This window comes from Drosophila eugracilis, unplaced genomic scaffold (genome assembly GCF_018153835.1).
Source record: "Drosophila eugracilis isolate 14026-0451.02 unplaced genomic scaffold, ASM1815383v1 contig_367, whole genome shotgun sequence".
Taxonomy (NCBI): Eukaryota; Metazoa; Arthropoda; class Insecta; order Diptera; family Drosophilidae; genus Drosophila; species Drosophila eugracilis.
In genome coordinates this window covers 153,097-168,038 of record NW_024573224.1, presented here as the reverse complement: position 1 = coordinate 168,038, position 14,942 = coordinate 153,097, and the positions used below count along the sequence as shown (strand labels likewise).

The following is a 14,942-nucleotide window of genomic DNA, read 5'->3' as shown; positions in this document are numbered from 1 at the left end:
TTAATTTCTTTTTTATATATATTTTTGGGAAACAGTTATTAAAAAAAAATGTTTTTGAGGAGAATATAGACAGCCGTCGAGGGAAAACATTGACTAAAATTATTTGATAAGTTTCTAGCTAATTTTAGCTAAGTTCTTAAGTAGGATTTGGAAAGTTATTTCCGTTAGCTCTAACGATGGCTCATTTTGAATCAACAACCATATTAGCCTTAATGTAAAGCTTGAACTACAGAGTTTTGAACATCTTATCGCCCTCGATGTCCATACAGTGCTCAACAACAGCATAGACTACTAGAAGACGACGCTCCACTCCTTTTTTGTGTTTGTCAGTGATAAGTGGATAGAGAGCATCCTGTTTGGACAGCCGATCAACGATTTCCGTGAGCACACCTCCGGAGAAGACCTGCAGGCGATCCCATGTTGACTTTCGCAGGCTAAATGTTATCCTTGTGAATTGGTTTATTTATATTAGTGCGGTCAAAGACTTACAGGCAGCATTGGTAGAGTGGCGCCAAGATATCCAAGTGGTCCTTGTTCGGATTTCCAAATGACTTGCCATTATCGATGAGAACTACACGCTCCTCCCGCGTCTCATAGTGATGACGATCCCCATTCTGAATTAGGTAATCAAAAATGGCAGCATCTATAAGATCCAGAAGGCGCATTGTCTCCATTTTATTTTTCAACGACCTGAAAGATTTGTTTTATATTCGGATATTGAAATGGTATGAGGGACTTACTTGCAATATGTCATGTCATCCTCCCAGGGCGCCCTCTTGTCCTCCTTGTAGGTGCGCTGCCATGGTGATCGCCTCTTTGCCATTGTTCCCGGAATAATATAGATGAGTACACCTTCAATATTGTGCCTCTCATCACCGCAGACAGTCTCTTCTTCGTTGCAGTAATGGCATTTTCCGAACAAGCAGTACTTTTCCTTGCCATCCTCATCCGTTTCGATGTTTATGGTTTGCTGGAGCTCCTGATCACCATTGGCATAGATCTCCCTTTTTAAATTCACTACTCGACCCACAACAATGGGTGTCCATCGAAAGTCAAGCACGGCGCCCAAATAGAAGGCATATACTTCCGCTGTATGTCGATCCTTTCCGCTGTACACCGTGCCCTCAATGACCTCGTCCCGCGGATACCACTGAGGCTTGAAGATCACTTTTTGTTGGTTGGACAGGCGCATAAGCAGCTTCAGCTGGGTTCCGCGTCCCAGGTTGCTTACCCTGGTAATCGGTTCGCGGCGCAATGTTTCCAAAAGCTGTCCCATCGAGGAGTCGTATAACGGATACACCTCGTTTTCATGTGGCCACTAAAAGAGGTTTATGGGTTTTTATCGTTTAAACCGTATTAAAATTTCTTACCCAATTCGCAATGTCCCAAAGAACGCTGGCGTTTTCGTAGCTCGCCGCCTTGTAGTTTTTTAGCAGCTTGTTGCGGAACATGAAGAACCGTGGATTGCGATTGAGGTAGTTGGGTTTCAGGTGGCGCATCTTATGGCGGATCATGTTCTCCAGAGCCCGAACGCTTGCTAGATGACCCTCCTCGGCGCTCAGGTAGTACATGAAGTAGAAATTGGCACCGAGCACCAAACCCAAAAGGCTGGCCACGATTCCCGCGATAATGACGCTGCGCTTGTTCATCCTGCAGCCTGGGCGATAGCCTATTTTTAATATTACGTATACGCAACGGCAGCAGCACTAGCAAATTGCTCAACTCTAGCCGAAATGTTGATATGGCCGGGCTGCCACAGTGGCATGCTGCTGTTGTTGCTGATTTTCTTGTAATTGTTGCTATTGTACTAGCAATATTTGCTACAGGTCTTGCAATTGTTGCTGCTGCTCTAGCAATTCTGCTAATGTTGCCCTTCCTTTTGCTTTCGTTTTTTTTTTGGCAGACATCGGCTAACAACTGTTTGCATCAGTCCATTGTTGTGCAAATTAATTGTGCCCGCATCTAAAAACGTGTATACATTAATTAAATTGTCAATACTATGTAGACCAAAATGAGTCCTTTTCCGGGTTCTAGTTTGTTTTGCTTACCTACTGCAAGTTAATCAGATCCGGTCAGTTGTTTACATCGGTTGACCCCGGTAAACCTCGAATTCTTGGCAATTAGTCTACAGATTGAAGTTTCCGGGTTGAGATAGGAATGCTTCTAAGAATATAAGAAAATAAATTAGATCAAAGGGCTGAGTATCACTCTTTTTAATTACAGATTAATATAGCCTTAAAATTTTATATCTTCTTTAACTTACGGATCCCGTTCGAGTACTCGGATTATGATATTGGATATGTCCTGTTCCTGGTACAAATGGCTTCGTGTTTAACTTACAAGAATCTTGGCCACAACTGCCCAATAAATCTTGTGCTTCCTCTTCTGCTGCCTCTTTAATTGGCCGCCGCCTTGTTTTTGGCCAACATCCACATTAACACACCGATCTGCACGCATTCAAAAACGGGAAACAAAGAATTTCACCGCCGCACTTAGGTCGTCTCTCTTGTTTGGTGGATCGGGTAAAAATAGCATTTGTTTATATCGGTGAAAATGGGAAAAACGTGTCTTTTCCGACCGGCCGAGGAAAATCACAACAAAAAGTGTAACGAACGGTAAATAAAAAACAGCTGATGCAAAACAATTGAAGCCCTGGATGATATGAGCTTATCTATCTGGCAACGCCACAAGTGCCCGCTAAATTCAATTTGTGAAATATATTTGTGGGAACTCACAGGTGGGCGAAAGTTAATCAAAAAAGTTAATACGGCTAAAGGTCATCGCACAAAGTAGCTGGGGTGTAAAGAATAAAAGTGCTGAAACACATTTAAGTTATTATAAACACCCACACTTGCAAATTGCACAGCTGAGCCCATGCGTGTACACTGAAACTATAGTTGGATATCTTTGACTTTCCATTGTTAAAATAATATTCGGTGTGGTGTACTAACTACACCTTAACATATAGTATCGATACATATCCTTCGTGTGTTAATAATAAAAAAAAAATTAAAAATTAAAATTATTATTTGTTTAGCTTTGCTTAATATTTTTCAGAAAATGTTATCCTTACCCATTTTTCTAGAGTGTAGATTTACGTGAAGTTGGCTTAGTTATTTTTCCCATCGACGGGGTTAGATAGGGAGGGTTCACCTTGCTTTGGGGCTCCCACTGGAACAGAGCGCATAAACTGCGCCCACTCTTCAACCGGAAGAAAGCAGAAAAAGGGATTGAATGGGGAGCGAATGTTAGGGTAAGGAGGAGAAAGTCGACGAGAGGCATCCCCGGCCACATATGGCGCAAAATAAACCGACAAATGATAACGGCACTCGAGCAAACAACAATAAAGGATGAAAAGCACGAAAATCGAGTAAATGAAAGAAATAATGGTGTTGGGAATGTACAACAAGTAACAAAACGCACGAACGTGTACATACATCCTCCAACCTTTTTCTTTTTTTTTTTTCTTTTTCTTATCCTAAAACACCCACTTTTCTCACCGTTTCCCGACCCTCCGAAAATTCAAATGCCGACAGCATCCGCCGCCACATTTGTTGTTGGCCTGGGAAATTCAAACGTAGTTGGCGGCCAGAAAGTAACACCCTCAGTGTCGACGCATTACGATTACAGTTTAATTTAGCCCACAAGTATATTCACTAAGAGAAATAAATTTGGCGAAAACTAACAAAATATTTAGCAATTAATGAAATTTTGTTATCCTTTCCCCAAAAAAATATCAATGTTGCTAGATTATTTTAAACTATTCTGTTTTCTATTGACATTTTTAATGCTTAAAATGATTATATTTATTTCCCAATTAAATATTTTAATTATTTTTATTAATTTTTGAATCGTCTTTGAATCTGTACCGAATTATTTAAAGTGCACATAGTGAGTACTCAAGTTCCCGAAAATGCTTGCTTTTGTTTTTATTGCTTGTCGGTTCACGTGGAGGGTGCCTAACACATATTGAAGTAAGCCAATTTCAGAGTCTCGTTTGTGTTGGCCAAGTTAATCATAAATGAACCTAAAATGCATATGTGGAAGCCATTTAAGGCTTCAGTTAAAAGGTCAAATGGTTTGGTATATATTTCAGGCTTAAATCATATTTAATAACCAAAAGACATATTTAATTGATTTTCATCAGCATCAATTCGGAAAGTATAACTTATAAGTAATTTACGTTATAAAAATGTATAACCTTCACTATTAAGACATATATCTTATTAACAGCAGTACATTTCCAATTAATATCAATTAGGAATCCACTAGGATACCACCGGCTCAGCCAAGTGAAAAGGGCCAAATAAACAAAACTAAACAATTCAATTAGGAAGCAAATTGTGGAAAGCCAAAGGAAGTACAGTCTTTAGTAATTGGGTCAGATGTCGCTAACGAGCAATGACAATTACACAGAAGGCAAAAGGCGAAAGCTGATGGGAATTTCGAACGAATCAATTTGGAATTTAAGAAGGAGGTTCTCCATGACGTGTGTGCAAGTAATGAGCTTTCAAAATAGTAACCAGAAATTAGGAATTAATTTGCACATAAATGTATAGATATGAAATTGGAAAAAAAATGTAAGCAGCCTAATTTCGTTTTTTTATATTTAATATTTGTATAGGTTTTATGGTATAGGTATACTTTATCCTTTTAGTTCAGATCTTGTGCCTTAAATTGTTAGTTAAAATTATACTTACGTTATTTATTTGTATGATAATAATAAATAAGTTAGTATATTTACTTACTTAAAAGGGAAAACCTCTTTAGGCATCCTTGACAATCATTGTAATTAACACAAAATCTGCTTCAACATAATTTACATTTTTATTGCCATTTACACTTCTCTTACCTTCTTTTTAACCAGAAGCTGAGAAAAAATCAATTAATTCATACACCATCCCAGATGGAAAAGCTACATACCGCGTCGTGTTAATTGCCCATGTGCCCCAATTCCTGGGTTTTTGTTAGCTGTTTTTGTTTGTCGTCTCTGGATGGCGTTTTCCTTAATGGCTGCCGCTCTTATCTGGCCTCTCATGCGTTTTGTAATTAATTGGCAGTCATTTTACTGCCGTGGAACGTTGTCATAGGTCGCTCAGCACGTGCTGGTCGGAGTAGGCGGAAAAAAGTGGGCGGAATGGATCGACCAAATGATTAATTACAATTTAATTTGTTTGGCATTTAGACGCGCTTTAAACGTTGAGTAGGAAATAATTCCAGGACGATGACAAAATGTCCATCAACCTCATTTCTCCCAAAGGCATTATTTAATTTTCAATATTTGTTTGCCAGACGTTCCGGCCAATAAATTTTGTCTCTGCCTTCAATTTATTATGTTTGTTGCATATTTAATTGAATTTTGCTTCACAATACAACGGGGATCTTTCTAATTAATTGTTTTTTCTTTGTCTTTCCTTGTTTTGATTCGCTTTTATCTTCATTTTTCGTTTTGTTTGCGACTCTGTGTTTGTTTGTTTGGCCACCAAAAATATGCAAATTCGGGCTTATGAAAATGCCTAAGGATTGGGCCTACAAATTATGAGTACACAGAAAGAACTTTTAAAATAAGTTTTGAGAACGTTTTCTCTATAATTTGTTGATTTAACATAAAAAGGTTATATATTCAGATTAAGTATACTCTTAAGGCAAGCTTAGTATTTTGTGTCCAAGTGTCCTTAAGCAATTAATAAAAATTTGTTTGACATCGCGACCAATATATTAAAGAATAAGCAGCCTTAAAGGTTGAGCTTCAGATTTGATTTCAGAGTAAATCTGTTAAGATTTTTAGAGACAAATTCGTTAGATGGACGGCACTTGAGGACAAGCTTGTCAGGATGATGCCTTTTTTCTGCTTTCCGCTGGTGCAACAAAAGGACATGAAAAATGGGCAACAATTTGGGACCCAACATGAAATTAACTCATTCGTTGTGGCCTAGAATAACAAAAGACACTCGCACACACACACACACACACACACACTGCCATACATTTCACATACACACACATACACCCATAACACCAGCAGTAAATAGACGCCACTAAGGTCAAGCAACGTCATTTTTCAGACGGTCAAACAAAAAAAAAAGTGAAATAAAGAAAAAAAAGGAAAATAACTCGGCTTCAAGTGCCGCCACACGAAGAATTTAATGTGTCAGAGTGTTGGGTCTAGAATGTGTCTGTGTGAGTGTGTGTGTGCTGGTAATGTGTGTGAGCCAAAACACATGCTCGGCCAGGAGGAAAATATAAACAAACGCCCACGTAAAAGCTTCGCGCTCCTTTCAGCCCGAAAAACTATGCCACGGAAAAAGCTCTGTGCGTAAAGCTGAGGAGCAACAGTTTCGCCAGAGAGAGAGAGAGCAGCAGCCCTATTCGCTGGGTGAGAGTGAACGAGTGTATGTGTGTGAGCCCGTTTCGGGCCGCCCAGGACCTTCTGGTGCTTTTATCGCCTGTGGAGCAACGAGCTGTTGCTCCGCTTTTTTGGCCAGTGCCTGGATTGTTGTTGGCGCGTTAACAACGCGTCCCTGGAGCGCGCGTTTTTTCTCACTCATTCGTTTTTCGGTTCGAGCGCTTTTTTTATGTGTTACTGAACAGGCTGAAACCGTAGCATTTTTTTCGGCCATCCACGTGCGGTCGTTACAAGTGTCTCGGAATGCAAATAAACGAGTTACCGCCGAGCTGGCAATGCATCTTTTATGTCTGCCATTAAACCTGCTAACTGGTATGTCATTCTGTTTGGAAGCATAAATATTAAAACGACGACTAATTGTCAGGACAGTTTTTCGCATTTCCTTTTTATTTGTAAATTAACAATCACTAGATTGCGTTTCAATTATGCCTGACTTGCACAATTTTTCGATTTTCCAAGCTAACGAGCAATCTGCTGTCGAAGGTTTCAAAGGGGGGTACCGAACGCATCCTTCAAGGTGTTCAATGTTTAGTGTTTTGTGTCTGCTATCTGCTTGGCTTACATCTTCAATTTCCGTTGCGCATTCGCGCGTACTCACTGTCATTCGCTAGCTGGCTGGCTGGATGGGAGTGTGTTGTTTTGTCGCTTTTTCTTGGCGCATAAAAAACCCAGAAAATTACAACTTATTGAGTTGCAAAGCGCGCTGGAAACCACACACCGAAGAACCAGCAAAAAATAAGCAAAACACACACAGACGTTAACCCGAGCAGACATACCGTGCCCCCGGGAGTATGCTACGTTTTTTGCCAGCTTCCAAATGGGGGATGGTCAGGCAATTGGACACTGAGAAGTAAATGGGGGGTTCTGGCAGCCACCCAAGGGATCTCTTGGCTTTGGTACACTTTAATAATATTCAAAATAACATGCTTTAAAAATCTATAGAAATATTCCGCTTTAAAATCGACAATAAATGCATGCATTCACAGTAATTTGAGTACTAAAAATATTAAACACTTTAAAAATGTTTTTAAAGAGTATGAAGAAATCTCATGCTTTAATGAAAGAAAATAGTAAAAAACTCTTTATTTTTCTCCCTTCCTAAACCCACAAAGAATTACCTAAGTTATTTTCCTCCGTGTTCCTTTCCCATTTGCATGCTCTGTGCGAAAAAGCATCTGCACCTATCTGTGGCCCATGGTCGAGCGCTACTTTAATTCATCTGTTAGCATTTTACGAGCCACCCGCGCCGCGACACCACCCACTAGCCCACCCACCCCTAAGACCACCATCGAACATCCAGCACCCACCACCTACCGCCGCTCCTACCAGGGCCAATCACAGTGGGTCAACAGACAGCAGACAGCTGTAGTTGAACGAAAAGCCGCAGTCGTGGCCGCCAACACGTGCATACATGTATTTGGCTGTGGGTTTGCGGGTGTTGGCGAGTGTGTGAGCGAGGTCCTTGGTCTCCATCTGTTTATTGCAAGGATATGAAACTGCTATATGGACCTGTGGCGTTGCCAGACTTGTTGATCATTGCGTCACGGCATTTTGCAAGTAATTTCAACTCGCTTAGCATTATATTTGAAGTAATGGTTTTGTAGCTTATCGATTTACGCTTCAATGGGGGGACCGTACCAAAAATGGAATATTAAATGAGATACCTGGGGGGATTATAAAGGTTATGGAGGGTCATACTTTAAATTCTTATGATAATGATGGCGGTAATTTCCCTTTAGCATTGAAATAGAAGAGTGTTCTTAAAATAAGTGGTTCTTATGATGGAAATGTCTTAAATTAAATTTCTATATGAAGGAACAATTATCATATTTTAATAAATTTATAAATTAAAAATGTTATTTTATTTCAGAAAAAGTTTTAAATTTTATTAAATCGCTAAAAACAATTATTTACCAATTCCCTGGGCTCAAATTTCACTCCTTTCTGGTCAGACTTTGAGCCACTGCCTTATTAGCGCTATGGCTACTACTATTTCACGCACAGCTAACTGCGAAATCTACTACGTTTTTAGCTAGCTGTTGCTGCCGCTGCTCCTTGCAACACGTTGCCATTAATACGTACTTCCCTTGACACTTGTGAGCCAATAAACTTGAAAAAAGAGCAACAGTTGCCGCACACAGACACAGGCACACATTCGGTTTTGTTGCGCGTGTGTGTGTGTGTGTTACCCGAAGTAGTGCCGAATGGCCGAATTGTGCGAGGCTGGCATTCCTAAAAGTCCTGGCAGTCCTGGCCGCTCATAACGCAGATGTCCTTTGCCGTGCTCGGTTCGCACGCAGCGCTCGGCTCTCTTTCTCGCCCTCTCTCTGTTTGTGTGTGGAAATTCGCTCGGTTCGGTTTTTGTAGACGCGCCGGCATTTCAAGTCACCAAAGTCATTCAAAAAGGAGCTGCTCCTTTTACGCTTCTCCCTTGGCTTGCTTAATACGCACGCACGGCTGATATGTTAATTCCGTTCTTTGGCATCACTTAGGAAACAATTAGCGCGTTAGTTTTCAGGCCGCCCTTCCCCGCCACACCCGTGCAAAGAACTCCCATCGTCATCGACTAGGGGAGCGCCTGAAGAGGAGGCAAGTGAAAAGTTTTAATTGTCTGCACATTTTCATTGGAAAAGTTTGTTGCCTTCACGCACTTAATATTCATGTGGCTCTGGGTATATGAATTTACGACCATAATCATAATCATTTCTTGCCTTTTGTCCCTGCCATTTGCATTTATGCTACGCTGGTATCCTTCTCACACAACAAGAAATAAATGATTGATTATATATTTGACCAATTTCATTATGAATAAAATCACAGGCCAAATATTGCTTTTCGAAATGTGAATAATGTGTCAGAATGAGTCAGTGAATAATCTATAAAAGACATGTGAAAGGCCTCTTAAAGTTAATATGTTGAATGAGTCAGTGAATAATTAGCATTTTACATAGATATTTCATATAATAAAAAGTGCTATTAACTCATATGGAAAAAGGGATTCTTTAAATCCCAAAGGGCTTTTCCCACTGTGTAACTATTTATGTATTTTTTGTCTGTGTGTTTGCCTGTTCTGATTAAAATCGCCTGATGAGTTTCAGATGCTGTCTGCCCCATGTTATTTTTTCCCCGACTCAGTCTTGCGGCAAATGGTTCCCATTGTGTTTGCTTTATTTATATTACTCTTCGTTTTGCGGATATTTGCATTATTTACTTTCGAGGAAGTGCAATTCCCTTCGGACTCTGAAAAGTCCAACTTAACATATTTTCCACTTTTCCAATGAAAAAAGTTTTTAAAGTTTACATCTGCTTTAATCGTTTCCTTTTAAATTAAACCAACTTTAATTCTCTGTAATAAATTTACAGAAGTGAAAAAGAAAAATTTTTGTAGAAACCCAAAAAGAGGACCAATGTGAAATGTGTTGTCCTTCTACTTGGAAATTTCTATGAGATTTCTTGAAATTCCTGTGACTTGGGAAAGTCATCAGCTGTTCTTGGGGGCAGCTTTTATTAGCCAGCAATGGAAGCCTTTTAAATTTTGTATCCCCATCAGTTCCATTGGGTTGTCGTGTGCTCCATAAATTATTCAGACTATTTGATTTCTTCATTGTCTCTAGCTGGGCATTTTTGTTTAATGATTTTTGGAAGACCTAAAAGGGATTTTCTTTGGTTATTAAATAATTTCATTTCGTATTTGAAAAAGTGGCCAAGGGGTGGAATTGGAATTATTACTTCCTGGAATGTGCAGCTTTTATGCAAGAAATCCATTTGATATTTCTTTTGGAATTTTCTACAAGGACTTGAATTTAATAGAATTCTGTTTTATTTTTGAATGCGATAAACTTAAAGAAGATTTATTTCAAACATTTTGCAACAGTTAAATTAAAATAATTGCTTGTACTTTGGTCCACATGATACGACATGGTACAAAGTTCAATAGAACTCCTACGAACGCCATGCCATTGCCTGCCAAACGTATTATTAATGCTGCATTGAGTCTAATTGAAAATTGGAAATGGAATTATCTAATATCATTTGGCAAAGTTTACTAATTAACAATACAGAAAAGCACACATTTCCCTCTGATGCAGAGCTATTGAGAGTGATTTGCCTAGGGCAAATCAAAATTGAAGAGATCGTCTGGCTTTTGTTGGCATTTGTACTTTAATGGCTGATTTATTTTAATTACAATTTGCACTTAATAATGATTAATCTGCTTGCCACGACACGCCCATGCAAAATAGACTGGGCCGAGCCCAACAATTTCACCGAAAATACATATATATGTAGAACAAAGTTCATTTGCAACGCCATCGATTTTCACATTAATTAAGCCCTAATTACTATAGCACTGAGTCTTGCGGGCCTACAAAATGAAGTCACACTAGACAAATGAATTTCACCGGTAGCACCGCATTCCCAGCAGTGAAGCTGAATACACATTTCATGGCGAAGGGAGCTCGGTTTTATTAATTCCCACCTGGGGAAGGGACGACTCGCTGTGGCTCCTTTATGCCGTGCTCCCAGCTTTCACTCAAAACGAAGCCATAGATGAGATGCTAGGACCAAACCACATTCCCAGCGAAAAAGCAAAAACTCCGGCCATGAGGTGGGGTGAAGAGGGAGCAATAAATTGACTGACTCTGGCGAACCATTTGATAGTCAACCGTAAACTGAAAAAATATATACATATATATATAGTATATTTTTTTCCTGGACAGATTCCATTTGCAAATCTATTTTAGTGTTAATTACACGTGCAACATAAACTGCAAAGGCGAAACTTTTACGGCCCGGCTGGAGTAAAACTAAAAGTTTAAAAATAAACTACCGCATGGGTTTATGGCTGGGTGTTCTGGGGTGTGAATAAAAAGAGCATTAAATTAGATTAAAATGGAAGCTCACTGGCTTGTTGTTATTTCAAAACTCTCACCAAAGTCTACATGGCTTATGCTTGGTATGACGATAACTTTTCATAAACCAAATTCACATTTATTTTATTCAATGTTTGTATATTTTTTTTTTAAGGCGTTTCATATTTTGTTTTTAATTTCCGCCGCTGGAATATGTATATGCTTGTTTGCACGAAAAAAATCTGAGAGGAAGCCAAAGGAAATCAAAGGAATGCCTGCCAGTGTATTTAAATTTATGCCAGGGAGCTTTAGCTAGACTTCGTCATGCATTAAGCAGGCAAAAATTGCGTATACGCCGCGTGGCGGCTTGATATGCCTGCCATGCAAATGTTACGATGCTCTCATCGAGATTCTGGCCGCAAAGCAAACAATTTTTTAAAGCCAGCGCCAAGTCAACTGTTTTGTTTGTTTGTTTCTGTTTGCCTTTGTTTGTTGCGGCTGCTCTTCTCTTTGGCCTTGTTTGTGTAATATAATATGCATAAAAGCAGGAAAAAATGTGTGTTCGCTTTGACATGAAATAATCAAATTGTCACAATGTCGCTTGGCTTGACGTGACATTTTTCACAATGCGGAATGCAAAATTGGGTTGAGAGAGAGAGAGAGAGACCAAAACACTTTGTGGGTTGCATTAAAATTTAAAAAATTTTTCCATTCTACATTCTTACATTTTTTTTATACCTTTTTGAGTAAATATTTTTGCGGTATTTTCCAAGTTTTTTGTAGCGTTTTTTGTTTGATTGGTTTTTGGTTTTGGTATTCAACATTTTGTGGAGATGCAGTTACAAAATTGATAGTCTTTTGGATTTTCTATTAAAATTTGCATTTGCTAAAATTTGTTCTCACATTTTTGAGATTTTTTGATACAAAATAAAAATTCCCATTCTGTTAGTTTTGAAAGAACCAACCACAATTAGATTTATGATCATTTGACTATACTACGGCCCCTGTTGCACTGTAAGAAAGCCGAAGTGCCGAACAATCAATGGGGAACGCATCTAGGGTCCTTAAGGCTGACAGGCCCATAGGATCTGACAGCTGTGCGTCGGCCCAGATGAACAGACCCAGATATAGATATCGATTTAATCATTAGTGGCTGGCTGGCTGGTTGGCGGCATCGCGCCACTCAAGTGAGCATTCTGCGGAGGCAGCGAAATGAATTTCCATTTTTATTGCACCAGGCCAACACACACACACACACACACACTGAGATGATGGGCAGATGACAAAGCCAGTCTCAGGCTGAGAATCATTGCCAGTCCCAGTTGGATGAACGAGTCCTGCCAGGATAATTGCGGCCTTTTTTGCTTCCGCAAATGTTATTATGTTAGTTTGGCACACAAATAAATATATCAATATTCATTCCTCTATTTGGCCATAATGATGGTTGCCAATTTTCCATTCGTGTTTGCCTACTAATTAATATTTAATATTACCAAATAATAAAATATTCAAAGGGCACTACCCGTATGCAAATCAAATGTAACATTTAACCCATTTCACAAAATGATGGCGGTCATCGAATTTTAATTAGAACTATTTAAGCTAAAATTTCGTTCCTTAAAGGGAATTTTTAATGCATAGATTAGAAAGTAAAATACATTTTAATCTATTTTCAATGGAATATCCAAATTTTTGAGTCAACTGCTATTAACTGCACTCTGATTTGGTGTTCATTTTCCCTTCCATGCTTTTTGTTTTCATGGGTTTTCCTTTTTGTTTCTCCTTTTGACCGCCAACATTCATCAAATTTGCAGTTTGGCAAATTTATTTGCTGGCTAAACGACTTTTTAAAGAGCTGTCGACGGTTGGCGTGTGTATTTTTTAAGCTGACATGGATTTATGACGACTCAGTCTCTCTTCCTTCGCCACCAAAATAAAAATACCCCCCTAAATTGGTAGCTGTTTTTTTTTTTTTTAGTGGGGTGATGAAGAGATTTCCCATCGTTAGTGTCCCCTCTTCGAGCTCAGTGACATTCAAAGATTGATGCCTCTTGTATCCCCAAGTAATCTCCTAAATTGTGTGCATATTTATTTAGCCAGCCAGCAAGTCAACGAATTTTTACCCAGCCAGCACAGCTTCACTTTTCCTGTGAACATTTTTAAAAGGGTTTGCATGCACTTTGTGGTGGATTTTCAGTGGTTCCTTTTATGTTTGCTTAATCGCTTGAATATCCTGGCATGCAACTGGTTGTCGGGTAATGCTTTGGGAATCTGTGAATTTAATTGATTGTGGACTGATGGATATACTATATAGCCAGACCATATGGTGGCCACTCACTGGCTGGCTGACTGACAATCTGACATTTCGGTCGGATTTCTACCAGATTCTTTTTCGGACCATTTTTCGGGGCTTTTGTTTGCGCAGACATTTTGATTTATGAGTTTGCAGGACGTGGTGTGCGCTGGCCCACACACAAAACAAAATTGAAATTTTACAAAAAACTTTTTTTTTTTTTTTTTTGGGCCGCAAAACAACAGGGAAAAACAAGCAACAGAAAATAAGGAAAAGAAAACTCATTGTATCGTCTCGTGGCAAGTCCTTCTGGTAATGACAACGCCGAAGGGCATAAAACTTTGCATGCCTGTATCCATATACACATCCAACTGTGGATACCATCTAAAATTGCTGCCTGGGAATAATTTGATGCAGTCGAGAGGACAAAGTGCCAGGAGTGCTTGCTAATGAGTCCAGGGGGAGGTGACTTTACTATAGGACAGGACATGGAATGTTCAGCTGCCTACAGCAATTCCGGTTATTAAAACTTTAAGCGTTTATCGGATGATAAATCGGGACAGATGATTGATGTATGGGAAAATAACATTCTTTTTTTTTATAAAAATAGCGTAATAGGTGAGAGAAAATTCCATGTCATCTACATCTGGGGGGCTATAGAAAAGTGGAATAAAGAAAAAAGACTTTACTTTATAAACTGTACAGTACAAAGTCAATATTCTATGCTGGTTGATCTGTTTTCATTTCTTTATTCTGAACGATAACAAGGCTATCCCTTATTTACAAACTTAAAAACATTTTCCCCAAAAAGTATGCTTTTATTTTGAATTATTTCTTGACATGTTCGTAATATACCAACCACCATCTGTCTGTGTTAACATTGGTTATTATTTTAAGACCCATATTAAATGCAAACCTCATCGAAAATAACATCGAAGGCACTTTGAGTTGATGGCAAACTAAGCTTTTGGCCAACTCGTGCCATCTGTCATCGTTTCAGCCCGGTGAAACTCAAACAAGTTGAAGACGTGTGCATTTGTGGCTTCTTCAATTCAATATTTGCTCGCCAAACGTAGAGCAAATAATTTTTGTTAGAGCCCTACATCACATTCATCTTGGTCATAAGGAGGCAAATCATAACGGCCGGAGTGCTGAGCAGACAGTTGCCTTTGACCTTCTGGCGAACTGGGCCCAAAAATGGCAGCTGGCCACGCTTCGGCAGTTTCACACCAATGCCAACCAACTGAAATACGCCCACACATACACACACATTCTCTGTATATACAAATATTTGCACACGTTAATGACTCGCTACGATGTTGGTGCACAGGAAGAAATTGGGTGTCTACCATTAGGGGTCTAACCATCTCGGTATTAACCTTCTTCTCCGTAC

At 39.2% G+C, this 14,942-nt stretch overlaps 2 protein-coding genes across 5 annotated transcripts in view; one reads left to right on the top strand and one right to left on the bottom strand.

Moving 5' to 3' along the window:
- LOC108116164 (glycosaminoglycan xylosylkinase homolog) lies at nt 1-2,602 on the bottom strand. 2 transcript variants are annotated; one of them, XM_017227899.2, is made up of 6 exons: nt 2,264-2,602; nt 2,049-2,163; nt 1,371-1,962; nt 741-1,318; nt 490-690; nt 1-434 (listed from the first exon to the last, which is right to left on the bottom strand). In XM_017227899.2, exons 3-6 carry the CDS (start codon nt 1,647-1,649, stop codon nt 227-229), a joined length of 1,266 nt encoding a protein of 421 aa, XP_017083388.2. In that variant the 5' UTR covers nt 1,650-1,962; nt 2,049-2,163; nt 2,264-2,602; the 3' UTR covers nt 1-226. The 2 variants fall into 2 exon arrangements, with proteins under 2 accessions (XP_017083388.2, XP_017083389.2); XM_017227900.2 differs by having other exon boundaries at nt 2,049-2,160.
- A 4,052-nt stretch (nt 2,603-6,654) lies between these two features.
- Nucleotides 6,655-14,942, top strand: part of LOC108109209 (synaptotagmin-like protein 4) — a 72,530-nt gene continuing 64,242 nt past the window's right edge. For 2 of the 3 annotated variants that reach the window (XM_041818756.1, XM_041818757.1), the window contains exon 1: nt 6,656-6,718. The gene's annotated coding sequence lies outside the window, so the exon portion shown is untranslated. Of the gene's footprint in view, nt 6,719-14,942 lie in introns of all 3 variants that reach the window. The other variant, XM_041818754.1, reaches the window with a different exon arrangement.

Bases quoted from the DNA above. Each gene is read 5' to 3' on its own strand.
- LOC108116164 (XM_017227899.2), bottom strand. From the start codon at position 1,649: ATGAACAAGCGCAGCGTCATTATCGCGGGAATCGTGGCCAGCCTTTTG. The intron at 691-740 runs GTAAGTCCCTCA...CAAATCTTTCAG, and splicing joins GATGACATGACATATTGCAA to GTCGTTGAAAAATAAAATGG. The intron at 435-489 runs GTAAGTCTTTGA...GATAACATTTAG, and splicing joins CCACTCTACCAATGCTGCCT to CCTGCGAAAGTCAACATGGG.